At 43.3% G+C, this 23,830-nt stretch overlaps 1 protein-coding gene across 4 annotated transcripts in view; it reads left to right on the forward strand.

The window, feature by feature from the left end:
* The window catches only part of STAB2 (stabilin 2), a 166,475-nt gene that overhangs the window by 13,719 nt on the left and 128,926 nt on the right, over positions 1-23,830 (forward strand). For 3 of the 4 annotated variants that reach the window (XM_023257375.2, XM_023257376.2, XM_011284182.4), the window contains exons 4-5: positions 17,394-17,479; positions 18,839-18,908. In XM_023257375.2, the coding sequence (XP_023113143.2) occupies positions 17,394-17,479; positions 18,839-18,908 (156 nt within the window). Of the gene's footprint in view, positions 1-9,729; positions 9,811-17,393; positions 17,480-18,838; positions 18,909-23,830 lie in introns of those variants that run through there. The other variant, XM_045062246.1, reaches the window with a different exon arrangement.

Consider the following 23,830-nt stretch of genomic DNA (forward strand, 5'->3'; position numbering starts at 1 on the left):
CTCAAAATAAATAAATAAACTTAAAAATTTTCAAAAACAAAAAGAAATGTGGGGAAGGTAAACATCAGCCTGCGTGGGCTGCTATAAAAGGATACCATTACAACAGACATTTATTTCCCACTGTTCTGGGGGCTGGGAAGTCCAAGATCAAGAGGTTACAGGGTGCCTAGGTGTCTCAGTTGGTTGAGCGTCCAACTCTTGATTTCAGCTCAGGTCATGATCCCAGGGTCATGGGATCAAGCCCTGCATTGGGCTCTGTGCTGATCATGGAGCCTGCTTAAGATTCTCTCTCTCTCTTTTTCTGTCTCTCTCCTCTTCCTCTGTCCCTCTCCCCCTCTTGCACTTTCTCTCTCTCTCTCAAATAAAAAAATTAAAATTAAAAAGAAAATTAAAAAAACAAGATGCTACAGATTTGGTTCCGGGTGAAGCTCTTCTGTCCCCACGAGGCAGAGAAAGAGAAAGTGCTCTGGTCCCTCTTTCCCTTCTTATAAGGACACTAATCCCTTCATGGAGTCCCCACCCTCATGATCTCATCTAAACCTAACGACCTCCCCAAAGCCCCACCTCCAAGTGCCATCCTGTTGGGGTTTAGGACTTTAGCATATGAATTTGGGCTGGCACAGACATTCAGTCCATAACTGTAAGGATTCACCTTGGCCTTTAGCCCATGGATCACAAGCCACTGGAGACAGGGCTGGGCCAGGATGATATACCTGCTAAGAGAAAGCCTTCCCTCCTCTACAGAATATGTGATGTTGAAGATCAGGAAGATTCCAAGGAGACAGCAAATTAATACTCAACCAGTAGATGCCTTCACCCACAGGCAGACACCCAATGGGACCTGAATAAAGTGAGCTGCTCATCTCAATGAGAAGTATGTGTTGAGACACCTCTTTAGAAATAAGTCTAGAGCACTGAAGCTGGCCTCACCAGCCCCTTCCTGCCCATAGCAACAGGAATGAAGGCCCCTTTTCTGTTCAGGCTAAATCTCATTTCACTTTCTTGTGAAAACACAAAGAGAAAACATTAACAGCCTTGAAAATAATGGTAGGCATTCACTGAATCTTGATTACTTAATGAAATGAATGGTTTGTAAACGCATTTAAACCACGGAAAATAATTGTAAGCCGTCCACATAGAGAAGCACAATTCTGAGCCTTTAAAGTCAGAGCTCAGTGGGAATTGCCATCTCCAAGTCTGACAGCCGTGTGACCTCATTGACGGTCCTAACTGAGGCCCTACCTCGCTTCCACATCCTCTTAGGTAAAATGGCTATCGTTAACACTTCGTGGGGTGAAATGCCAAGGGCACTACATGTGATGTAATTGTAAACCTTGGCATGTCATCCAAGCCTTAGACTGCTAACAATAATGAAAAGAACAGCACAGAAAGGAGACAAAACCAAGTCAAGTTGGTCTTTTTAAGACCGACATCTGGCCCATGAAGGTGTTCAGTAACAGTCTGCCAAATGGTGATGTGGCCCTGAAGAAACACTTCCTGAACATCCTTGTTCCAGAACTATACTGAAGTATTCAGATGAAAAGGTTCAGAGATCAAAGGTAGAAAACTGAAGGACTTTAACCATGTGTTCAAGAGTAGCCCTTTCCAATTCTACTGTCTTCCCCTGTTTTCCTTTCTGGTGAGTCTAATCATAGAAAAGGACATCTCTAAGGACTAAACAGAAGTCAGGTTTCATTGTTTATTTATGGGGACATTGACTACATTTTCTAAACCTAGCATTAGGGCACATGATGAGCTAATAATTGTTCTCTTTTTTTTTCTTTTTTTTTTTTTTGAAGTTTATTTTTTTATTTGAGAGAGACAGAGACAGTGCGAGTGGGGAGGGGCAGAGAGGGAAGGAGACAGAGAATCCCAAGCAGGCTCCATGCTGCCAGCGTAGAGCCCAAAGCGAGGCTTGAACTCAAACCCTGGAGATCATGACCTGAGCTGAAACCAAGAGTCAGACGCTTAACTGACTGAGCCACGCAGGTGCCCCATGTTCTCTTTTTTTTTTTAATTAAAAAAAATTTTTTTTTAATTTACATCCAAAGTAGTTAGCATATAGTGAAACAATGATTTCAGGAGTAGATTCCTTAGTGCCCCTTACCCATTTAGCCCATCCCCCCTCCCACAACCCCTCCAGTAACCCTCAGTTTGTTCTCCATATTTATTAGTCTGTTTTGTTCCCCTCCCTGTTTTTATATTATTTTTGTTTCCCTTCCCTTATGTTCACTGTTTTGTCTCTTAAAGTCCTCAAATGAGTGAAGTCATATGATTTTTGTCTTTCTCGGACTAATTTCACTTAGCATAATACCCTCCAGTTCTATCCACATAGTTGCAAATGGCAAGATTTCATTCTTTTTGATTGCCGAGTAATACTCCATTGTAACTCCATTGTATATATATACCACATGTTTTTTATCCATTCATCCATTGATGGACATTTGGGCTCTTTCCATACTTTGGCTATTTTTGATACCGCTGCTATAAACGTGGGGGTGCATGTGTCCCTTCAAAACAGCACACCCATATCCCTTGGATAAATGCCTAGTAGTGCAATTGCTGGGTCGTAGGGTAGTTCTATTTTTAGTTTTTTGAGGAACCTCCATACTGTTTTCCAGAGTGGCTGCACCAGCTTGCATTCCCACCAACAATGCAAAAGAGATCCTCTTTGTCCACATCCTCGCGAACATCTATTGTTGCCTGAGTTGGTAATGTTAGCCACTCTGACAGATGTGAGGGGGTATCTCATTGTGCTTTTGATCTGTATTTCCCTGATGATGGGTGATGTTGAGCATTTTTTCACATGTCAGTAGGCCATCTGGATGTCTTCTTTGGAGAAGTGTCTATTAATGTCTTTTGCCCACTTCTTCACTGGATTATTTGTTTTCTGGGTGTTGATTTTGGTAAGTTCTTTATAGATTTTGGATACTAACCCTTAATCTGATATGTCATTTGCAAATATCTTCTCCCATTCCATCGTTGCCTTTTAGTTTTGCTGATTGTTTCCTTCGCTGTGCAGAAGCTTTTTTATTTTGATGAGGTCCCAGTAGTTCAGTTTTGCTTTTGTTTCCTTCTGCCTCTGGACATGTGTTGGGTAAGAAGTTGCAGCGGCCAAGATCAAAGAGGTTTTTGCCTGCTTTCTATTCGAGGATTTTGATGGCTTCCTGTCTAACATTGAGGTCTTTCATCCATTTTGAGTTTATTTTTGTGTCTGGTGTAAGAAAGTGGTCCAGGTTCATTCTTTTGCATGTCGCTGTCCAGTTTTCCCAGCACCACTTGCTGAAGAAACTGTCTTTATTCCAATGGATATTCTTTCCTGCTTTGTCAAAGATTAGTTGCCCATACATTTGTGGGTCCATTTCTGGGTTCTCTATTCTGTTCCATTGATCTGAGTGTCTATTCTTGTGCCAGTACCACACTGTCTTGATGATTACAGCTTTGTAGTATAGTTTGAGTCTGTGATTGTGATGCCTCCTGCTTTGGTTTTCTTTATCAAGATTGCTTTGGCTATTTGGGGTCTTTTCTGGTTCCTTACAAATTTTAGGATTATTTGTTCTAGCTCTGTGAAGAATGCTGGTGTTATTTTGATAGGGATTGAATTGAATATGTAGATTGCTTTGGGTAGGATTGACATTTTTAACAATATTTGTTCTTCTATCCAGGAGCATGGAATCTTTTTCCATTTTTGTGTGTGTGTGTGTGTGTGTGTGTGTGTGTGTGTGTGTCTTCTTCAATTTCTTTCATCAGCTTTCTATAGTTTTCAGTGTATAGATTTTTCACCTCTTTGGTTAGATTTATTCCTAGGTATTTTATGGGTTTTGGTGCAACTGTGAATGGGATCGATTCCTCGATTTCTCTTTCTGTTGCTTCATTGTTGGTGTATAGGATTTCTCAATGCAACTGATTTCTGTGCGTTGATTTTATATCCTGCAGCTTTGCTGAATTCCTGAATCAATTCTAGCAGTTTTTTGGTGGAATCTCTTGGGTTTGCCATATAGAGTATCATGTCATCACCAAAGAGTGAACGTTTGACCTCCTGCTGGCCGATTTGGATGCCTTTTATTTCTTTGTGTTGTCTGATTGCAGAGGCTAAGATTTCCAATACTATGTTGAATAAAAGTGGCGAGGTGGACATCCCTGTCTTGTTCCTGACCTTAGGGGGAAAGCTCTCAGTTTTTCCCCGTTGAGGATGATATTAGTGTTGGGTCATTCATATATGGCTTTTATGATCTCGAGGTATGCTCCTTCTATCCCTACTTTCTTGAGGGTTTTTATCAAGAAAGGATGCTGTATTTTGTCAAATGCTTTTTCTGCATCTATTGAGAGGATCATATGGTTCTTGTCCTTTCTTTTATTGATGTGATGAATCACGTGAATTGTTTTGTGGATATTGAACCAGCCCTGCATCCCAGGTATAAATCCCACTTGGTCGTGGTGAATAATTTTTTCAATGTATTGTTGGATCTGGTTGGCTAATAATTTGTTGAGGATTTTTGCATCCGTGTTCATCAGGGAAATTGGTCTATAGTTCTCCTCTTTAGTGGGGTCTCTGTCTGGTTTTGGAATCAGGGTAATGCTGGCTTCATAGAAAGAGTTTGGAAGTTTTCTTTCCATTTCTATTTTTTGGAACAGCTTCAAGAAATAGGTATTAACTCTTCCTTAAATGTGTGGTAGAATTCCCCTGGAAAGCCATCTGGCCCTGGACTCTTGTTTTTTGGAAGATTTTTGATTACTAATTTGATTTCCTTACTGGTTATGGATCTGTTCAAATTTTCTATTTCTTCCTGTTTCAGTTTTGGTAGTGTATATATTTCTAGGAATTTGTCCATTTCTTCCCGATTGCTCATTTTATTGGTATATAATTGCTCATAATATTCTCTTATTATTGTTTTTATTTCTGCCGTGTTGGTTGTGATTTCTCCTCTTTCATTCTTTATTTTATTTATTTGGGTCTTTTCCTTTTTCTTTTTGATCAAACTGGCTAGTGGTTTATCAGTTTTGTTAATTCTTTCAAAGAACCAGCTTCTGATTTCATTGATCTGTTCTACTGGTTTTTTGTTTGTTTGTTTTTTGTTTTGTTTTGTTTTTTGGTTTCTATATCATTAATTTCTGCTCTAATCTTTATTATTTCCTGTCTTCTGCTGGTTTGGGGTTTTATTTGCTATTCTTTTTCCAGCTCCTTAAGGCATAAGGTTAGGTTGTGTATCTGAGACCTTTCTTCCTTCTTTAAGAAGGCCTGGATTGCTATATACTTTCCTCTTATGACCGCCTTTGCTGTGTCCCAGAGGTTTTGGGTTGTGGTGTTATCATTTTCATTAGCTTCCATATACTTTTTAATTTCCTCTTTAACTTCTTGATTGGCCCATCCATTCTTTAGTAGGATGTTCTTCAGTCTCCAAGTATTTGTTATTTTTCCAATTTTTTTCTTGTGGTTGATTTAGAGTTTCATAGCGTTGTGGTCTGAAAATATGCACGGTATGATCGCGATCTTTTTGTACTTACTTAGGGCTGATGTGTCCCAGTATATGGTCTATTCTGGAGAACGTTCCATGTGCACTGGAGAAAAATGTATATTCTGATGCTTTAGGATGAAAAGTTCTGAATATATCTGTTAAGTCCACCTGGTCCAGTGTGTCATTAAAAGCCATTGTTTCCTTGTTCATTTTTGATTAGATGATCTGTCCTTTGCTGTGGGTGGGGTGTTGAAGTCTCCTACTATTATGGTATTACTGTCAATGAGTTTATTTATGTTTGTGATTAATTGATTTATATATTTGGGTGCTCCATATTTGGTGCATAAATGTTTACAATTGTTAGGTCTTCTTGGTGGATAGACCCCTTGATTATGATATAATGCCCTTCTGCATCTCTTGATACAGTCTATTTTGAAGTCTAGATTTCTGATATAAGTATGGCTATCCCGGCTTTCTTTTGTTGACCCTTAGCATGATAGATGGTTCTCCATCCCCTTATTTTCAATCTGAAGGTGTCTTTAGGTGTAAAGTGGGTCTCTTGTAAACAGCTGATAGATGGATCTTATTTTCTTATCCATTCTGTTACCCTATGTCTTTTGATTGGAGCATTGACTCCATTGACGTTTAGAGTGAGTACTGAAAGATATGAATTTATTGCCATTATGATGCTTGTAAAGTTGGAGTTACTGGTGGTGTTCTCTGGTTCTTTCTAATCTTTGTTACTTTTGGTATTTATACATATGTGTGTGTGTGTGTGTGTGTGTGTGTGTGTGTGTGTATGATGTATGTATATATTCATCTTTTCTCCCCTCAGAGAGTCCCCCTTAAAATTTCTTGCAGGGCTGGTTTAGTGGTCACAAACTCCTTTAATTTGTGTTTGTCTGGGAAACTTTTTATCTCTCCTTCTATTTTGAATGACAGCCTTGCTGGATAAAGAATTCTTGGCTGCATATTTTTCTGATTCAGCACCCTGAATATATCCCACCACTTCTTTCTGGCCTGCCAAGTTTCTGTGGATAGGTCTGCTTCAAACCTGATCTGTCTTCCCTTGTAGTTTAGGGACTTTTTTTCCCTTGTTGCTTTCATGATTCTCTCCTTGCCTGAGTATTTTGTGAATTTGACTATGATATGCCTTGTTGATGGTCTGTTTTTGTTGAATCCAATGGGGGTCCTCTGTGCTTCCTGGATTTTGATGTCTGTGTCTTTCCCCAGGTTAGGAAAGTTTTCTGCTATGATTTGCTCACATAACCCTTCTACCCCTATTTCTCTCTCTTCCTCCTCTAGGACCCCTATGATTCTGATATTGTTCCTTTTTAATGAGTTACTGATTTCTCTAATATCTTAAATCGTGCTCTTTTGCCTTAATCCCCTCTTTTTTTCTGCTTCATTATTATAAGTTTGTCCTCTATATCGCTGATTCTCTGTTCTGCCTCCTTCATCCTTGCTGCCGCTGCATCCATCCATGATTGCAGCTCAGTTATAGCATTTTTAATTTCATTCTGGCTATTTTTTACTTCCTTTATCTCTGCAGGAAGGGATTCTAATCTATTTTCAACTCCAGCTAGTATTCTTATTATCGTGATTCTAAATTCTGGTTCAGACATCTTGCTTATCTGTGTTGGTTAAATCCCTGGCTGTCATTTCTTCATGCTCTTTTTGGGGGGGGGGGGTGAATTACATTGTTTTGTCATTTTGAAGGGAGAAAAGCAATTAATTAGGTAGGAAAATTAAAATTAACAAATTAAACACACACACACACACACAAATCAAATAAATGATGCTAGATCCTAGGTGTGTTTTGGTCTGGGTGTTGAAAGTGGTTTGACAGATTAGAGAAAAAAAGGGGAGAAAGAAAAAAAAAAGGAAATCATTTGAGAATTTGAAAAAGTGAATACACTGAAGTAGACTAAAATGAGATGATGGGAGTAAAATAGAATTTGAAAAAAAAATTATACAAAGGTAAAGAATATAGTAAAAAAATTAAAGAAAAATATTTTTAATAAAAATTAAAAATAAAAATTAATTTTTTGTCTTTCTGTATTCAAGAAATAGAAAAGAAACAAAAAAGAGAAAAAAGGAAATTATTTGAAAATTTGAAAAGTGAATACACTGAAGTAGACTAAAATAAAATGATGGAAGTAAAATAGAATTTGAAAAAATTTACACAAACAAAAATATAGGAAAGAAATTAAAGACAAATATTTGTAATAAAAATTGAAAATAAAAATGATTTTTTTCTTTCTGTACTCAAGAAAAGTAGTGTAGGGGCGCCTGGGTGGCTCAGTCGGTTAAGCGTCCGACTTTGGCTCAGGTCGTGATCTCACGGTCCTTGAGTTCGAGACCCGCGCCGGGCTCTGTGCTGACAGCTCAGAGCCTGGAGCCTGCTTCGGATTTTGTGTCTCCCTCTCTCTCTGACCCTCCCCCATTCATGCTCTGTCTCTCTCTGTCTCAAAAATAAACATTAAAAAAAATTTTTTAAAAAAGAAAGAAAGAATAGTGTAAAAGAGAAAAAGAAAGAAAGAAAATTGAATAGATGGACTTGCTAACAAATTGAGATAGGACTGAAATTACTTCGTTTTCCCCTTGAAGTCAGACTATGTAGCTCTTTATAGTTCATAAACTAAGTAGGTGGTGAAATTTGTATTCTTGAAGAGGGAGGTTGGCCCTGTTGGGCGGGGCTAAGTGTAACAGCTCCGTTGTCCACTAGATGGCGCTGCTAGCACACTGGGGTGGATTATTGCGGCGCTCAGAGGTGCCTAGGAGCATGCGCGGGAGTAGTGAAAAATGGCGCCACCCAGGCACCCAGTCTGTTCTCCCCTATCAGCAATCACGCACCCGTCCTCTGTCTTCAGCTTTCGTCCACTTCCCACTCCTTCACTGTCCGTGACCAAGCCCCAGGCAGTACCTCTTTCCCGAGTTTTGTCTCAGATGCGGCTGTTTTCCCCGGCCCCTTACTTCCGAAGGACTGCGGCTTTGACCGGTCCCGCCCCTCTGCGAGAGGGTCTCACCAAGCAATGGCTGAATGAGCAATTGCCGAATGTCGGCTGCACCCAGGAATGCTTGCCGGACCCTGCTGCTGCCGGTGCCCCGAGACTGCGGCCAGGTGCCAGCCCACCCCAGAAAAATTTCGCCGGATAATGTCGCAGCAGCTTTTCAGGGATTATGTTAAATCACAACACCAGGCTTCACCCTTAACGACCTTGTTCCGGCACCAGCGAATGTGGCCATTCTCTGGGGTCTGCTGGCACCAGGTGGCTTCAACAATCTCTACCAAATGTCCTTCCAGCAGTGGAACCGCTTTTCCCCACGTGGCCCGAGAACCTCCCGGACCCCACTCTGCTCCTGGGGATTCGCCCTTCCCACCAGAGCACCGCCAGGTATGGAGCTGCGGAGTTGCAGCCTTCGCGCTCCCCTTGTTCACAGTCTTGATGGAATTTGAACCCTCTCCTTTCTCCCTTTTTAGTTTAGTCCCTGCGGCTGTTTCCAATTTTCCACTTTCTCTCCAGATGCTTTTGGGGAGGGGTGCTTTTCCCGTATTCCCCCTCCCCTCTCCACCTGCAAAAGCACCTCTCTTCCCACGTCTTCTTGCTCCCCAAGTTCACCTCTCCGCGCCGCGTACTTGCTGAATTCTGTGGTTCAGGTTGTGCAGATTGTTGTGTTAATCCTCCAATCAGTTTTCTAGGTGTGTAGGATGGTTTAGCGTTGGTCTGGCTGTATTTCATGGACGCGAGATACACAAAATCTTCCATGCTGTTCCACCACCTTGGCTCCTCCCCTCTTTTATTCTTAATTTATAATTTTCATACAGTAAAACCCACCCTTTTCAGTCTGCAGTTATAGGAATTCTGACAGACCTAGTTTGTATAAAACCACCACAATTAACCTAGAGAAGAGCTATTCAATTCCCCCCAAATTCCCTTTGCTATCAAGTCCCCCCACCCCTCATCCCCCAAGCCCTGGCAAATACTGATTTGTTTACTGTGCCTGTAATTTTACCTTCATGTCATACAATTGGACTGATACAGTGTGTGCCTTTTGAGTCTGGCTTCTTTCACTTAGCATAACGCATCAAGGTTTGTCTGTGTTGCTGTCCGTGTCCGTAGTTCATTCTTTTCTAATGCTTCATAGGCTGTCGGGACCTGGCTGCAGCCAGTCAATCCATTCACCAGCTGGGAGACATTTGGGTTTGTTTCCAGTCTGGTGCAACTAAGAATAAAGCCGCCATTGTGCGCATGCTTGCACAGGTTTTTATAATAACCTAAGTTTCCATTTCACCTGGCAAAATACCCAGAAGTGGGCGTCCTGGTTGTATGATCAATGCATGTTTCACTTGGTAAGAAACCGCCCGGCTGTTTTCCAATGTGTGTGTATCATTTTGTCATTCCTACCAACGTGCGAGACTTCCGTTTTTTAGCGTCCTTGCTAGCAGTGGATAGAAACAGATTTTTGAAAAGCTTTTGCCATCGTGTGAAGCGGCATTTCATATTTTAATCTGCATCGTTTCATATGCGTATTTGCTACTCATCTATCTTTCAAGTTGTTTGCTTTCTTGATTATTGAGAGTTCCTTAAATGTCTGAGCTACAAATCCTTCATGTAATACGTGGTTTGTAAATATTTCTTCGCAGTCTGTAGCTTGTCTTTTTTCTCTCCTAACACTAAGTTTTGATGAGCAAATGTTCTTAATTTTGGTGAGGTCAAATATATCAATTTTTCTTTTATAGATAGTGTCTTTTGTATCATATTTAGAAATCCTTGCCTAACCTAATATCACAAAGATTTTCTTTCATCTTTTATTCTGGAAGCTTTATAATTTTAGGAATTATGTTTAGGTGTATCATCCATGCAAGTTCATCTTTGCATATGATTTGAGGTACGGATCAAGGTTCGGTTTCTTACATATAAACACCTAATAATTCCAGCATTGTTTCTTGAAAAAACTATCCTCTCCTCATCGGATTGCCTTTGGACTGTTGTAGAAAAAACTGGCCATCTCTGTATGGGTCTATTTCTGGACTCTCTATTCTGTTCCGGTGATCTGCGTGTATATCCCTTTGCCATACCACGCCATCAAGATTACCATATCATCACACAAAGTCATGAAATCAGGTAGTGTAAGTCTTCCAACTTGGTCATTTTCAAAATCGTCTTGGTCATTCTAGCTTCTTTGTTTTTCCAGGTAAAATTTAGAATCATTTTGTGACTATCTACCAAAAAGCCCTGCTAGAATTTTAACTGGAATTGAATTGAATCTATAGGTCAGTTTACAGAGAAGGGACTTTTTAAAGTATTGAATCTTTTAAACTATAACCACACTGTATTTCTCCATTTACTTAAGACTTCTTTTATTTTGTTAGTGTTTTATCAATTCATCAATTTTATCAATTTATTTTGTCATTTGTTAGTTTCTTATTGATATTAGCTTGCAGATTTTGCAATTTTTGCATATTTTTGCATATTTTTATTATGTTCTTACCTAAGTTCTTCTTGGTTTTTGGTACTATTTTTAACGGTATATTCTTATTTCAATTTCCACCTGTTTCCGACTAGTTTATAGAAATACAATTGATTTTTGTGTATTGATCCTGTATCCTGAGAACTTATTAAATTCATGTATTAGGTCTAATAACTTTGGGGGGATTCTTTTGAATTTCCTCTGTAGACACGTTGTCTAAGAATGGAGACAATTGTATTTCTTCCTTTCCAATATTTATGCACTTTATATCTTTTTATTTTATTGCACTTGTGATGTATTATGTTTTGTATATCGTTGGATTCAGTTGGCTACAACTTTTAGAATTTTTTATTTTTTGCCTTAGATTTTTTAAATAACTTGTGTGTCTATGTTCATTAGAGATGTCGGTCTGTACTTTTCTTATGATGTATTTGTCAGGCTTGGGAACCAAACTAAGAATGTTCTGTGTATATATGGAGCTGGGAAATGTTCTCCCTTCTTCTTTTTCTTAGAAGAGTTTTTGTATAATTTGTATGATTTCTTCCTTAAATGCGAAGTAGCATCCACCAGTGAAGCCAGCTGGCATGGAGTTTTCTTTGTAGGAAGGATTTTAAGTTCAAATTCACCTTCTCAAATAGATAAAAAGATGCAGATCTGACCCTTTTAAATAAGAGAGGGAACCAAGAGAGGTTAGATTGGAAAAGTCTTAGATCATGTGTAGTTCCAAGAACATTTGGTAAAGCTGATGGGGAGCACTCCAGCCAAAGTCACCCAACAGAGGAGTCCTCCGTTTTGCAGGAATGGACCTGCCCTGGTATCGCTGCCATGCACAGGCATGGACCAGAAGCAGTGGCGGGAGGTGTGGCCTCATGAACAGGATGGTTGCTCGCTGGGAAATTACGCTCCCACAGGGTACATCTGAGAGGTATAATTTCATAGCGACTCTAGCCAGAGAGGAGGGCCTCGGGAAGCTGCCTTTATAACAACGACCCCCCCATCCCCCAGGTGATTAGAAACAGCAGGTCCAGTGAATCACTCTCAGAGGAACACCTGCTTAAATTTTTAAAAAGAAAGGCTGGGGCGTCTGGGTGGCTCAGTCGGTTAAGTGTCTTGACTCTTCCGCTCAGGTCACAATCTCACAGTTTCATGGGTTCAAGTGCCCTGCGAGGTTCTGTGGCACCTTGCAAAGCCTGCTTGGGATTCTCTATCCCCCTCTCTCTCTGCCCCTCTCCTGCTCGCATTCTTTCTCAAAATAAATTTTTTTAAAAATTTAATAAGTGAAAAGAAGGGCTTGCTAACTGTCTCCTAAAGAAAAAGGAAGCCCAGACTTCTTGGACACAGCATCACAGTCTTGGGAACTGGGATGAGAGAAGCAGCCTAATTACTCTGGCATCAGCCTTTGGCCTGTAGTTATATTCTCAGAAAATGGCTCTGCCCTGTGTTCTGCTCTATGTTTTTTTAATGTTTACTTATTTATCTTGAGAGAGACAGCGAGAGAGAATGGGAAAGGGACAGAGAGAAAGGGAGAAAGAGAATCCCAAGCAGGCTCCCCACTGTCAGCACAGGCTTGATCTCACGAACTGTGGGATCATGACCTGAGCCAAAATCAAGAGTCAGACCTTAACCAACTGAGCCATGCAGGCGCCCCACTGCTCTATATATTATCACAAGGCAAGGGCCGAGCAGAAGGGACACCCAGAGGTTGGAAGAGTCGTATCTGCCTCAGAGGAGGGTCCCAGAGAGTGTGTTTGAATGGGCGGAAAGGTACAGGCAAGGTGAGGAGGGAAGGGCATGCCTGGGCCGTGGGAGGGACAGAAGGAATGGGAGATGGGAGAGGAGGTGGCTCATTGCAGGGAGGAAGCTAACGAGCAGAATGCGAGCGCGGAGACTGGGATTCTGTTGTCATTTCCCGCAGATTAAAAATGCCTTGGAGTTGGGGCGCCTGGGTGGCGCAGTCGGTTAAGTGTCCGACTTCAGCCAGGTCACGATCTCGCGGTCCGGGAGTTCGAGCCCCGCGTCGGGCTCTGGGCTGATGGCTCAGAGCCTGGGGCCTGTTTCCGATTCTGTGTCTCCCTCTCTCTCTGCCCCTCCCCCCGTTCATGCTCTGTCTCTCTCTGTCCCAAAAATAAATAAAAAACGTTGAAAAAAAATTTTTTTTAAATAAATAAATAAAAATGCCTTGGAGTTGGGGCACCTGGGTGGCTCAGTCGGTTGAGCGTCCGACTTCGGCTCAGGTCACGATCTCACGGTCCGTGAGTTCGAGCCCCGCATCAGGCTCTGGGCTGATGGCTCAGAGCCTGGAGCCTGCTTCGGGTTCTGTGTCTCTCTCTCTCTCTGCCCCTCCCCCGTTCATGCTCTGTCTCTCTCTGTCCCAAAAATAAATAAACGTTAAAAAAAAATTTTTTTTAAATGCCTTGGAGAGAGAGCATTTTTGCAAGGCAGCACCGAGTACTGAGTCCCAGGGCTGAGGATACCCTGTGTGCTTCTGAGCCAGCCCAGAGGGCAAGCTATGGGTCACTCAGCACCTTGCACGCCTAGCCATAGGGAGAGGCACAGGGGCCACAAGAGGGAGACTGGCAGAACTGGTCCAGAATCTTCCTGGTCCTGCTCAGAGATGCACCCGGTTCCCAAAACACCACCTCAGCCCCAGAAGGGCCTAATATCAAAAGGAAACGTTAGAAGAGCTATTTGATGGTCAACAATCTATGGAGATGCTCTCCCAGCACCCCTTGCTCAGCATCGTGAACGCAAGTGGGTTTCAGATGAACTTCAAAGTGTATGCCTGGCACCTGCTTGGTTAGGCCCTCAGCCTTCCTCTTCATCCCCAACCCCCACTGCTCTTTTTAGGATAAAGACACAATCTTTAACAAGGCTCTTCTTTAATAATGTTGCCCCCTATTGAGACCAAATCTAAGTCAGCTGGGCCTTTGAGGGTTAGGTTTTTTTGGTGACTGCCAGTAGGTGGATTGAGGAAAGTTTCCCCCCTCCCCCGCCCTGCATTAGCTTTATCCCAGTTTGTAAACCAGTGTTTACCTGATGGTCTGTTAATCCCTGACTCTCTCCCCACCAGACTGGTAGGACCATGTAAATAAGGGACCGAGTCCTGATTCAAATGGGTACCCAGTGATTTAGTCCCTGAGTATTGTTACCTATCACAGTGCTAATCTGAACGAACAGAAACTGGAGAGGATGGGGAGCATCCTAAATAATAACCACCATTTATTGAGCACCTAATATTTCCATCCCTACTGCAACCTGCCAGGAAGACACTTGAACGGAATCTCAGAGCCATGCATTGACTTTCCCAAAAGGGTACAGCTAGCAAAGAGTCGTACTGGGGCTCAAACCCAGGAGGTTTTGACCGCAGTGTCCAGGCTTTTTCATGACACTATTGAATCTCGTGTAGCCGGTGCCCCAGCTGGTGAGAGCAGCCCAAACCAACATATTCGTTTTCAAGGTGATTTATAAATATTCGCTACATGTCCGTGTGTCTTCTCTTTTGCTCACTCCATGAACATTTCTGTTCTCTGTGCTGTGACGCTGGTACACAGCGGTGCTTGATGAGTACGCAGGATAGTGACAGATGGTACAAGTGCAGTAGACTCTGGGGCACCTGCCAGGGTTCGAAGCCTGGCTCTGACCCTGTAGTGGGAAGGAAGACCACAGACGCAAAATGTATAAGCTAGACTCTGTAGGTTACCAGTATTCTGCATGCAGGAAAGAGACAGGGGAGCCAGGGAGAACACCAGCCACAGGTGTGAAACTACACTCTCTCATCTCCCCATACCTACAAGTACCACTGCTCTTTTATGTTTTAAGTTTATTTATTTAGAGAGAGAGAGAGAGAGGGGCGCCTGGGTGGCTCAGTCGGTTAAGCGGCCGACTTCGGCTCAGGTCATGATCTCGCGGTCTGTGAGTTCGAGCCCCCCGTCGGACTCTGTGCTGACAGCTCAGAGCCTGGAGCCTGTTTCAGATTCTGTGTCTCCCTCTCTCTGACCCTCCCCTGTTCATGCTCTGTCTCTCTGTCTCAAAAATAAATAAACGTTAAAAAAATTTTTTTAAATAAATAAATAAACTAGAGAGATAGAGGGTGGGGGAGGGGCAGAGAGAGGGAGATAGAATCCCAAGCAGGCTCCGCACTGTCAGCATGGAGCCCGATGCGGGGCTCAAACCCATTAACTGTGAGATCATGACTGGAGCTGAAATCAAGAGCCCGACGCTTCACCGAATGAGCCACCCAGGCACCCCTATAAATGTTCCTTTAAAGAACTAACCTAGTGATTCAAATGAGCCATCGGGGTCTCTTCGGGAGAACTATTTCTCTCAGTAGATAAAAGTCTCTTTCCAAGAACCGTTTTTCATTTTCTATGGATGCTGATTTCTTGGAAGATACATGGCAGAGCGAGGTTGTGGGCTTTGTCAGTCAGGGTTGGAGAGGAGGGAGGGCTGGAAAGTGGACACTTCAGGTGCAGGAGGGGTGAGTCCCTCATTATCCCTTCCTTACCAGCTGGGTAACTCTAGGCAAGCCACTGTACTACCCTGTGCCTCAGTTTCTTTATCTAGAAAACAGGGCAAAAGATAGGACTTAACCTCAGGGGATTACTTTGACCAGTAAATACGTGCATCCTTTATTATTATCTAGAACCCCATGTCATTTGCTATTTTGTGGAAAGCATTTGTCCTGCCAACTTTAATTTGGGATAATATTTGATTCTGCCTCATTCACACAAACACATTTCATGACCATTGCACGATTTCTGCTCGGTGTTGGCTGGTCCAGACCACTTATTTTAATGGTCAGACTCACCCAAACTGACGGTAAATCCATGCTGATTCAGCACTCAAGGTGCAGAACAATGGCAAGTATAAAAAGAAAAAGAGGGGCGCCTGGTGGCTCAGTCAGGTAAACGTTCGTCTCTTGGTTTCGGCTCAGGTCATGATCTCACGGTTTGTGAGTTTGAGCCCCACATCAGGATCCACGCTGACAGAGTGGAGCCTGCTTGGGATTCTCTCTCCCCTTTCTCTCTGCCCCTATCCCACTTGAGCATGCTCGCTCTCTCTCTCTCTCTCTCTCTCTCTCTCTCTCAAACTTAAAAATATGAAAGAAAGAAAGAAAGAAAGAAAGAAAGAAAGAAAGAAAGAAAGAAAGAGCTCTTCTACCTCATTACAGCAGTACCTTCTGTCACTTCCCATTACTTTAAATCCTCTATTTGATTTTGGGCGTTGCAGTATCTGACTTTCTAGCTAAATGTCCCTCCCCACCAACATGTAATATAATGCTTGGCACATAGTAGGTATTCCCTGAATGATTAGTCAATGACTGAAATCCTCTAATGTCTAGAAAAGCTCCAATTCAGGTCTAAGATAGCCCAAAAGTGCAAAATCCATGCTTGTTTGGAATGAGCTTGTGAGTGAAATCAAAATTCTTTTGCCATACGAAGCATTTCCTTAATTGGCACCAACCTCCTATTAACCCTCATCAACCACCACTTCTCCCAAACCCCAACTACCAAGTTCCAGCCCCAATAAACTTTATATTATTCCCAGAATAGGTTGTGCCCTTTTACAACCCTGAAGCTTGGTACTTCCTGTTCTCTGTTTCTGAAATGCCCTTCAGAAGGTCATTTAAGCACGGCCAACTTCTACTAAACCTTCAAAAGCCCAGCTTGAATGATTCCTCCTCAAGGATGTCTCCCAGACTTCTCAAGGCAGGATCGATAGCTCTCATCTCTGGGCTCCCTCAGTGCCCTGTGTAGAGCACTGAGTAAGAGGCCTGGCTTTAGAGTCCTGCTGAGCGCTGAACTAAAGTCCCAGCTTTGCAACTTATAAAGTGTGAAACCTGGGGCAAGGTACATGGCCTCTCTGAACTTCAGTCTCTTCATCTGCTGATCAGCACCAAGAGCACCACCTGAAGGTTTCAGTGGGAATAATTTAATTAAAAAATTATAAAGTATTGGGGCACCTGGGTGGCTCAGTCGGTTAAGCATCTGACTTCAGCTCAGGTCATGATCTCACGGTTGATGGTTTCGAGCCCCACATCGAGCTCTGTTGCTGACAGCTCAGAGCCCTGAGCCTGCTTCAGATTCTGTGTCTCCCTCTCTCTTTGCCCCTTCCCTGCTTGCTCTCTCTCTCTCTCTCTCTCTCTCTCTCTCTCTCTCTCTCTCTCTCTCAAAAATAAATAAACATTAAAAAAAGAAAATTATAAAGTATAAAAATTAAAAAGCCTAAAGGATAGCAAATGCTCAAGAAATAGTAGATAGTCCAATGCCTTCTATCACAGCACCTGACTATATTGTGATTCATACTCCTTTGTGTGAGACTGGATGATGCAACAGGAGTTTTAATTATTCCTTATCCCTGGCCACTAGCACAGGACCTGGCACACAGTAGGTGCTTACTGCTTCCATGCAGAATGCTTTGTGTGGTCACAAACGAGTGAATCTGAGACCTTTCATTCCCTAGAGTGCCCGGGAGGTGCCCGGTCCCCCTGCAACGGCAGGGGCAGTTGTGCGGAAGGCATGGAAGGAAACGGAAGCTGCTCCTGCCAGGTAAGATCAGAGACGTGGTCTCCTCCCCCTTCTCCTTTCCCATGGTCCCTCCTTGAACACCTGTACAACAAGTGGGGTCTCTAAGAAATAGCGAGGTTCGTGAAAAGAGTATACGATCAGCAATAAAATGACCTCTTAGGGGCTGGAGACCTTTGAGAGAGTCAGTTCACTGCTCGGCCTTAAGTGCATCCATCTATAAAATGGGTTTGAAAAACACACCTATGTAATTACATCTGTTGAAAAAGTGAAGTGAGATCATCTATGTGAAAATATTTTGTGGGCCTCTACAGAGCTGTATAAATTACTGTCTTTGTTCCTGTTAATAATCACCACTATTGGGGCGCCTGGGTGGGTGGCTCAGTCGGTTAATCGTCTAACTTTGGTTCAGGTCATGATCTCGCGGTTCATGGGTTTGAGATCTGCATCCAGCTCTGTGCTGACAGCTCAGAGCCTGGAGCCTGCTTCAGATTCTGTGTGTGTGTGTGTGTGTGTGTGTCTCTCTCTCTCTCTCTCTCTCTCTCTCTCTCTGCCCCTCCCCTGCTCATGTTATGTCTCTCTCTCTCTCTCTCTAAAAAATAAAATAAACATTAAAAAAAATTAAAAAAACAATAATCACCACTATTGGCAAACTACTCTGTGGTCACTGGGTCTAAGAGAAGAAAGTCTTTTGTTGTCCCATGAAAGTGACATGCTGTGAACTACAAGCCTTAGATAATTTAAATACAAAGAAATTCCTCCGAAAGGGATGGACCTCAACTGTCTTCAGAAATGCAAAACTTGGGGGGCCTAAGTGGCTCAGTCAGTAAAGCGGTAAAGTGCCTGACTCTTGATTTCATCTCAGGTCATGATCTCACAGTTCGTGAGTTCGAGCCCCGTATCAGGCTCTGCCCTCTCAGCACAGAGCCTGCTTGAGATTCTCTTCCTCCCTCTCTGCCTCTTCCCCACTCATGCACATGCTCTCTCTCTCTTTCTCTCTGTCTCTGTCAAAAATAAAGAAAGAAAGAAAAAAAAGACAAGAAAAGAAATGCAAAACTGAGAGAGTTTTCATTTCACTCGTGAGTGAAATTAACGATGAGGCTGTTAGCATTTACCCTCTGGTTGTATCTCTGGGCTAACAAAGCAGTTCCCTTCGGAAGCTCTCCAGACTCTTAGTGAAAAGTGAGGCAGGGATTAGTCTTCACATTATAACATAAAACCAGCAAAGAATAAAGGCAGAAATAGAAAGAAGGAGCTTCAGGAAAGCACAGATGGAAGATACAGTCGAGAAACAAATGTTGACCAGAGCATCAGTGAGAGATCCAGGGCTTCCCGGAATGTAGATCACTTGGGTCTCACGCCATCTGTCTGGGTGTTCTGCAGGACGGGTTTGGGGGAGCAGCCTGTGAAACCTGCATGGATGACAATGTATTTGGACCCAGCTGCTCAGCAGGTATGTCTGATTTTTGTGTAATCAAATGCATTTGTAAAGGCTGAAGGTCAAACATGGCTTATGCAGCTGAAGGATATGTCAGGTGGCCTCAGAGAGGCTATTCTTAGGGAGGACTGGGGGGAAGCATCAAACAGTTATGCAGAACTAAGTCTACACAGGCAACACGAACAGTGGACAAAAATGCGGTCTTTGAAAAGAGAGACAGTGTTTTCTGTGGTTTTCGGGGACCCCTCGCCAGAGATGCCTTCTGGCAAACTTGGCAACATATGGTTTCCTCTCTCCAGGTTCCAGGATCCAACATCCACCTGTTGCTTGCCCTGGAGGTCTTTCTGGGTCCTGGTCTCAGCACAGACCTTCTCCCCAGGAGCCTCTTCTTCCACGATGGGCCTCACCACACTCTGTCCCTTCCTTTTGGGGAGTTCTCAAATACCTGAGGTGATCGAGGATTGTGGGCTCCATCTTGCAGATTAAACAAACAAACAAACATAAGTGACGCTGGCTTGTCCACTCTCTTAGTCTCCACCCCCCGGAAGTGGACTCTGAGACAAGGTAGCAGATTTGTCAAGTGACCCCAGAAACACTAAGAAAATGGCACGGGGGAAACAAAGGGTGTGTCCCATCAAGCCAGACAAGTGTGGATGCTTGGAGATTAATGCCCTGGGGAACAGGGGCGTCAGTGTAGAATACTCATCTGAGAGTCATCCCACCAGAGGGGAGCGGGAACCGCAGCGTGGTAGGCAGACTGATGGCTTCCGCAAAGTGTCCATATCTAATCCCTTGGACCAAGGAATGTGTTACCTTACATGACAAGGGGACTTATGTTTGCAGAAATAGAGAGATTTTCCTGGATTTTCCGGGCGGGCCCCCTGTACACAAAGGTCCTTAAATGTGGAGGAAGAACACAGAAGGTATAGTGTCAGCATGATGAGAAGTGAGAAAAACTCCACCAGCCTTTGCTGGCTTTGAACATGAAAGGGGGCCATAAGCCAAGCAACGTGGGCAGCCTCTAGAAGCCAGGAAAGACAAGATAACAAACTGATTCCAGCATGGGGCACCTGGGTGGCTCAGTCGGTTACACATCTGACTCTTGATTTCAGCTCAGGTCGTGATCTCAGGGTTGTGAGATCGAGCCTCGAGTCAGGTTCCAAACTCAGCACAGAGCCTGCTTGGGATTCTCTCTCTCCCTCTCTCTCTGTTCTCCTCTACTTGCTCTCTCTAAAAAACAAAACAAAACAAAACAAACAAACAAAAAAAACCAGCCCCCAATGGGCATTTGGGCAGAGCAGCCTTCCTCGGAAGGGCTCACAGGCCTTACTGGAAGTTGGCCGCAATGCACAGAATTAGTAAGGCTTAGAGAATGTGGGCATGGAAGGGACCGTGTCTGCCGGATTCAGAGCCTCCCAAAAAGGATATGTCCTGTAGCCTTTCTCCAACACCACCTTGGTTCTGGCCTTTATGGAAAAGTCAAATTTAGTAGACACGGCTTTGATTCAAATATTTTTTGCAAGAAAACCTATGCACGTACATAGACCTCTCATCCCCATACATTTGCACTGCATAATAACTTTGACCTGAAGCAGCAGAGGTATTGTCTCCTTCTAATCCATGGTTCCTTGAAGGCAGGACTTGTCTTTATCTCCAGTACCTCCCACAGTGCTGCCTGATGAGTAATTGAAGGAGTGTATAAATGAGTGAATGAATGAATGAATGAATGAATGATCTAATTCACTCCAACCACGTTGTCCTGACCCACAAACTTGATTTTGAGAGGCAGCATGTAGAGATAATTAGAGCCTTGGCCTTATACTCACACTGGCTTCAGCCTAGGGCTTCTAATTGTGAGAACTTTAAGTTTCTTAAGCACATTCTCTGTCTTTGTCTTCATCTGTAAAAATAGAAACAATACTGTCTCCTTCAGTGTTATTATGAGGATTTAGTGAGATAATCAGTGCACAATATATGTTAGCAATTATTAATACCTATTATTTCCTAGTGGCCCCCAATCTTATGTTTTTGTTCACCGACCACTCTCCATAGATTATTTCATAAAATATTGGCAAAAACGAATTTAAAACAGACGTTGGTATTCAGTGTGTTTTTAACATTATATATTATATTAAGGGACATGTCTCCCAAATTGGCCCTTCCTTACCATAATACTAGGATCTGAATCACATATTTTAAATAAATATTGAAATGGAAAGGGAAAAAAATAGCATCCAACACTGTTTACTTAACCAAGAAAGCCAAGTACGGTTTGGGGGTGAAAATTTGGAAAGAAGATGAGTCCATGGTGCCTCCAAGAGTTGGTGCTGGTTGCTGATACAAGGAAATTCTAAACACTTCTAAAGAAAGTGTCCTGCCTTCACACCTGTTTGTGCCGTGGAGGGAGGGAGGGCAAATAAGCGGGAGAAACAAAGGGAGGTGGATCAGGAACCTAACCTGACCCTCAGGGAAAAAAAGTCCAAGCTCTAGGTTCCAATCAATAGAACTTTGGAGATAATGGAATGTCCTGAATCTGCACCATCCAAGCAGGTGTTGGACATACATGGCCACTGAGCACCTGAAATACAGGTAGTGCAACGAAGAACTGAGTTTTAAATCTTAGTTCATGTCATTTAATTCAGATTTGAATAGCCATGGGCTGCCTGGGGTGCTCAGTTGGTTGAGCATCAGACTTTAGCTCAGGTCATGATCTCCTAACTTGTGAGCAAACCTGAATCAGGCTTGCTGCTGCCAGCCCAGAGCCCACTTCACATCCTCTGTCCCCCTGTCTCTCTGCCCCTCTCCCCCTCCTTCTCAAAATAAATAAATATTTAAATATGTATACATATGTGCATTATATATATAACACACATACATATTATATAAAGAAAAATAAATAAATTTAGATAGCCGCATATGCCACACGTGGCTAGTCTCCACCATATTGTATGGTGCAGCTCCAGAACATAATGGTTAAGAGATCAGGCTTTGAAATCAGACTGTCATGAGTTTGAAACCACCCCAAGCTGCTGTGTGACTCAGGGCAAGCTATTTAACCTCCCAAAGCCTTCTTCATCTATAAAACAGGAATAATAACACCTGCCTGTGGGACTGACAGTGGAGCAAAGCCCTAAGCAGCAGGTCACAAACACTCACTCAATGGAAGCACATAGGCAGTGAGGACAAAATCAGTCCAATGGTAAGCAAGCCATGGATGGACGGACGGACGGATGGATGGATGGATGGATGGATGAGTGGATGGATGGCTCAGTGATGGCTGGTCCTTTTCCATTAACCAGGACAAGAGCAACTCACAAACTTTCTCAGCTGAGCCTCCGCTGGGTGCCAGTGTTGTTTCATCCAGTGAGGCACTGGTCCCATAGCGGTGGCAGCTCTGTCTGTAAGTAGGACAGCTCTATTAGCCACAGTTTATTTTTAACACTGACTTTAACCTGCTGCCAGAACCCTCTCCTATCCTGCTGTTGATTAGTTTAGAAATGATTTAGAGTCACATCAGCTGAGGATTTTTATCCCCGCTGCCAATGCCCTACCTAGCCTGCTCTGTGCCTCTCTCCTGGTTAGTGCAGATTGCAAAGTCCACTTTCTCCAACATAACCCTCAGATCCTACAGCCGTGTCACGTTCATAGCAGCAGCTAGCATTTGTGGAGCACCTGCTATGCACGAGGCAGTGTGCAAAGTTTGACATGCGATGGTCTCTCTGGATTCCCACAGCTGTGCGAGCTGGGTTCCTCATTTTATGGAGAAAGAAGCAGGTTTCTCAAGGTCAAGCAGCTATTTCAGGGACAGAAGCAGAATTTGGCTCCAAATATCTGACTCCAGAGCCTGGGTGCCCAAACACGGCACTGTTCTGCCCCTGGTGAGATCTACCATGCATTAGACCCCTGACAATGATATTCTAAAGAGGAGACAGATTCACCAAGGAGCTGGAAATGCAGGTGACAATTGTGATCTGTAACAGGATGCTACAGGAGCACGGGAGAGCTAGCAGCTCAGTCTGCCAAGTGGCATAGCACTGAGGGCTTCAGGCACAGTCCCTCTGACCCAAATGGCCAGAATTTCGACACCTTTAAAGTCACACACCCCAAGTTTTTTCATGTCTCTAAAGATTTGCTGACACCAGTTCAAAAAATTCCAAGGACTCTTTAAAAGACATATCAGAATCCCTCCACCACTCACTTCTCCTTCCTAGGGACACTTTCTTGGCAATGGCTGGTGACCCTGCAATGTGTATCAGACATTCCCCAAGGCTGTCCTTGCCTGGTCAGTTAATCCAGTACAAAGTCTATACCAGAAGACAGGACACAGGGAGAAGCTCACAGCATGTAGCCCAGAGGGAAGCTTAGTGACAAGGACAGCTTTAGCAGTTAGCATCTAAGTTGGGAGCCTGGGCTGAGTTACATTCAACTCCGCCTTCTGCCTCCTCGCCCTCTTCCACTGGCTACATGACACTCAAGACCTTGAACCTCTTAGTCCGGCTTCCCCACTGCACTGTGAGTCCTTGAGTTTAGGTATTGTGAACTACTCATATTCATATATCCAGTAACTCCTACAGTGACTGCCTCTAGGTAGGAGCTGGGTAGATAGCTTTGTTTTGTTTTGTTTTTTTTAATGAAAGAGATGACTTTTTTTTTTTAATGTTTATTTATTTTGAGAGCGAGGTCAGGAGGGGCAGAGAGAGAGGGAGAGAGAGACTCCCAGGCAAGCTCCACGCTGTCAGCACAGAACCCAACGTGGGCTCGAATTCACGAACCGTGAGATCATGACCTGAGCCAACATCAAGAGTCGGACGCTTAACCGACTGAGCCACCCAGGTGCCCCTGGGTAGATATTTTGTAATTGAATTGAATTGAGCCTTCTCTACTGAGACACAGTACACCTCCCTCCACACCCCAGTTACCTCCGTGACCGATTTGAC

This window comes from Felis catus, chromosome B4 (assembly GCF_018350175.1).
Source record: "Felis catus isolate Fca126 chromosome B4, F.catus_Fca126_mat1.0, whole genome shotgun sequence".
Lineage (NCBI taxonomy): Eukaryota > Metazoa > Chordata > Mammalia > Carnivora > Felidae > Felis > Felis catus.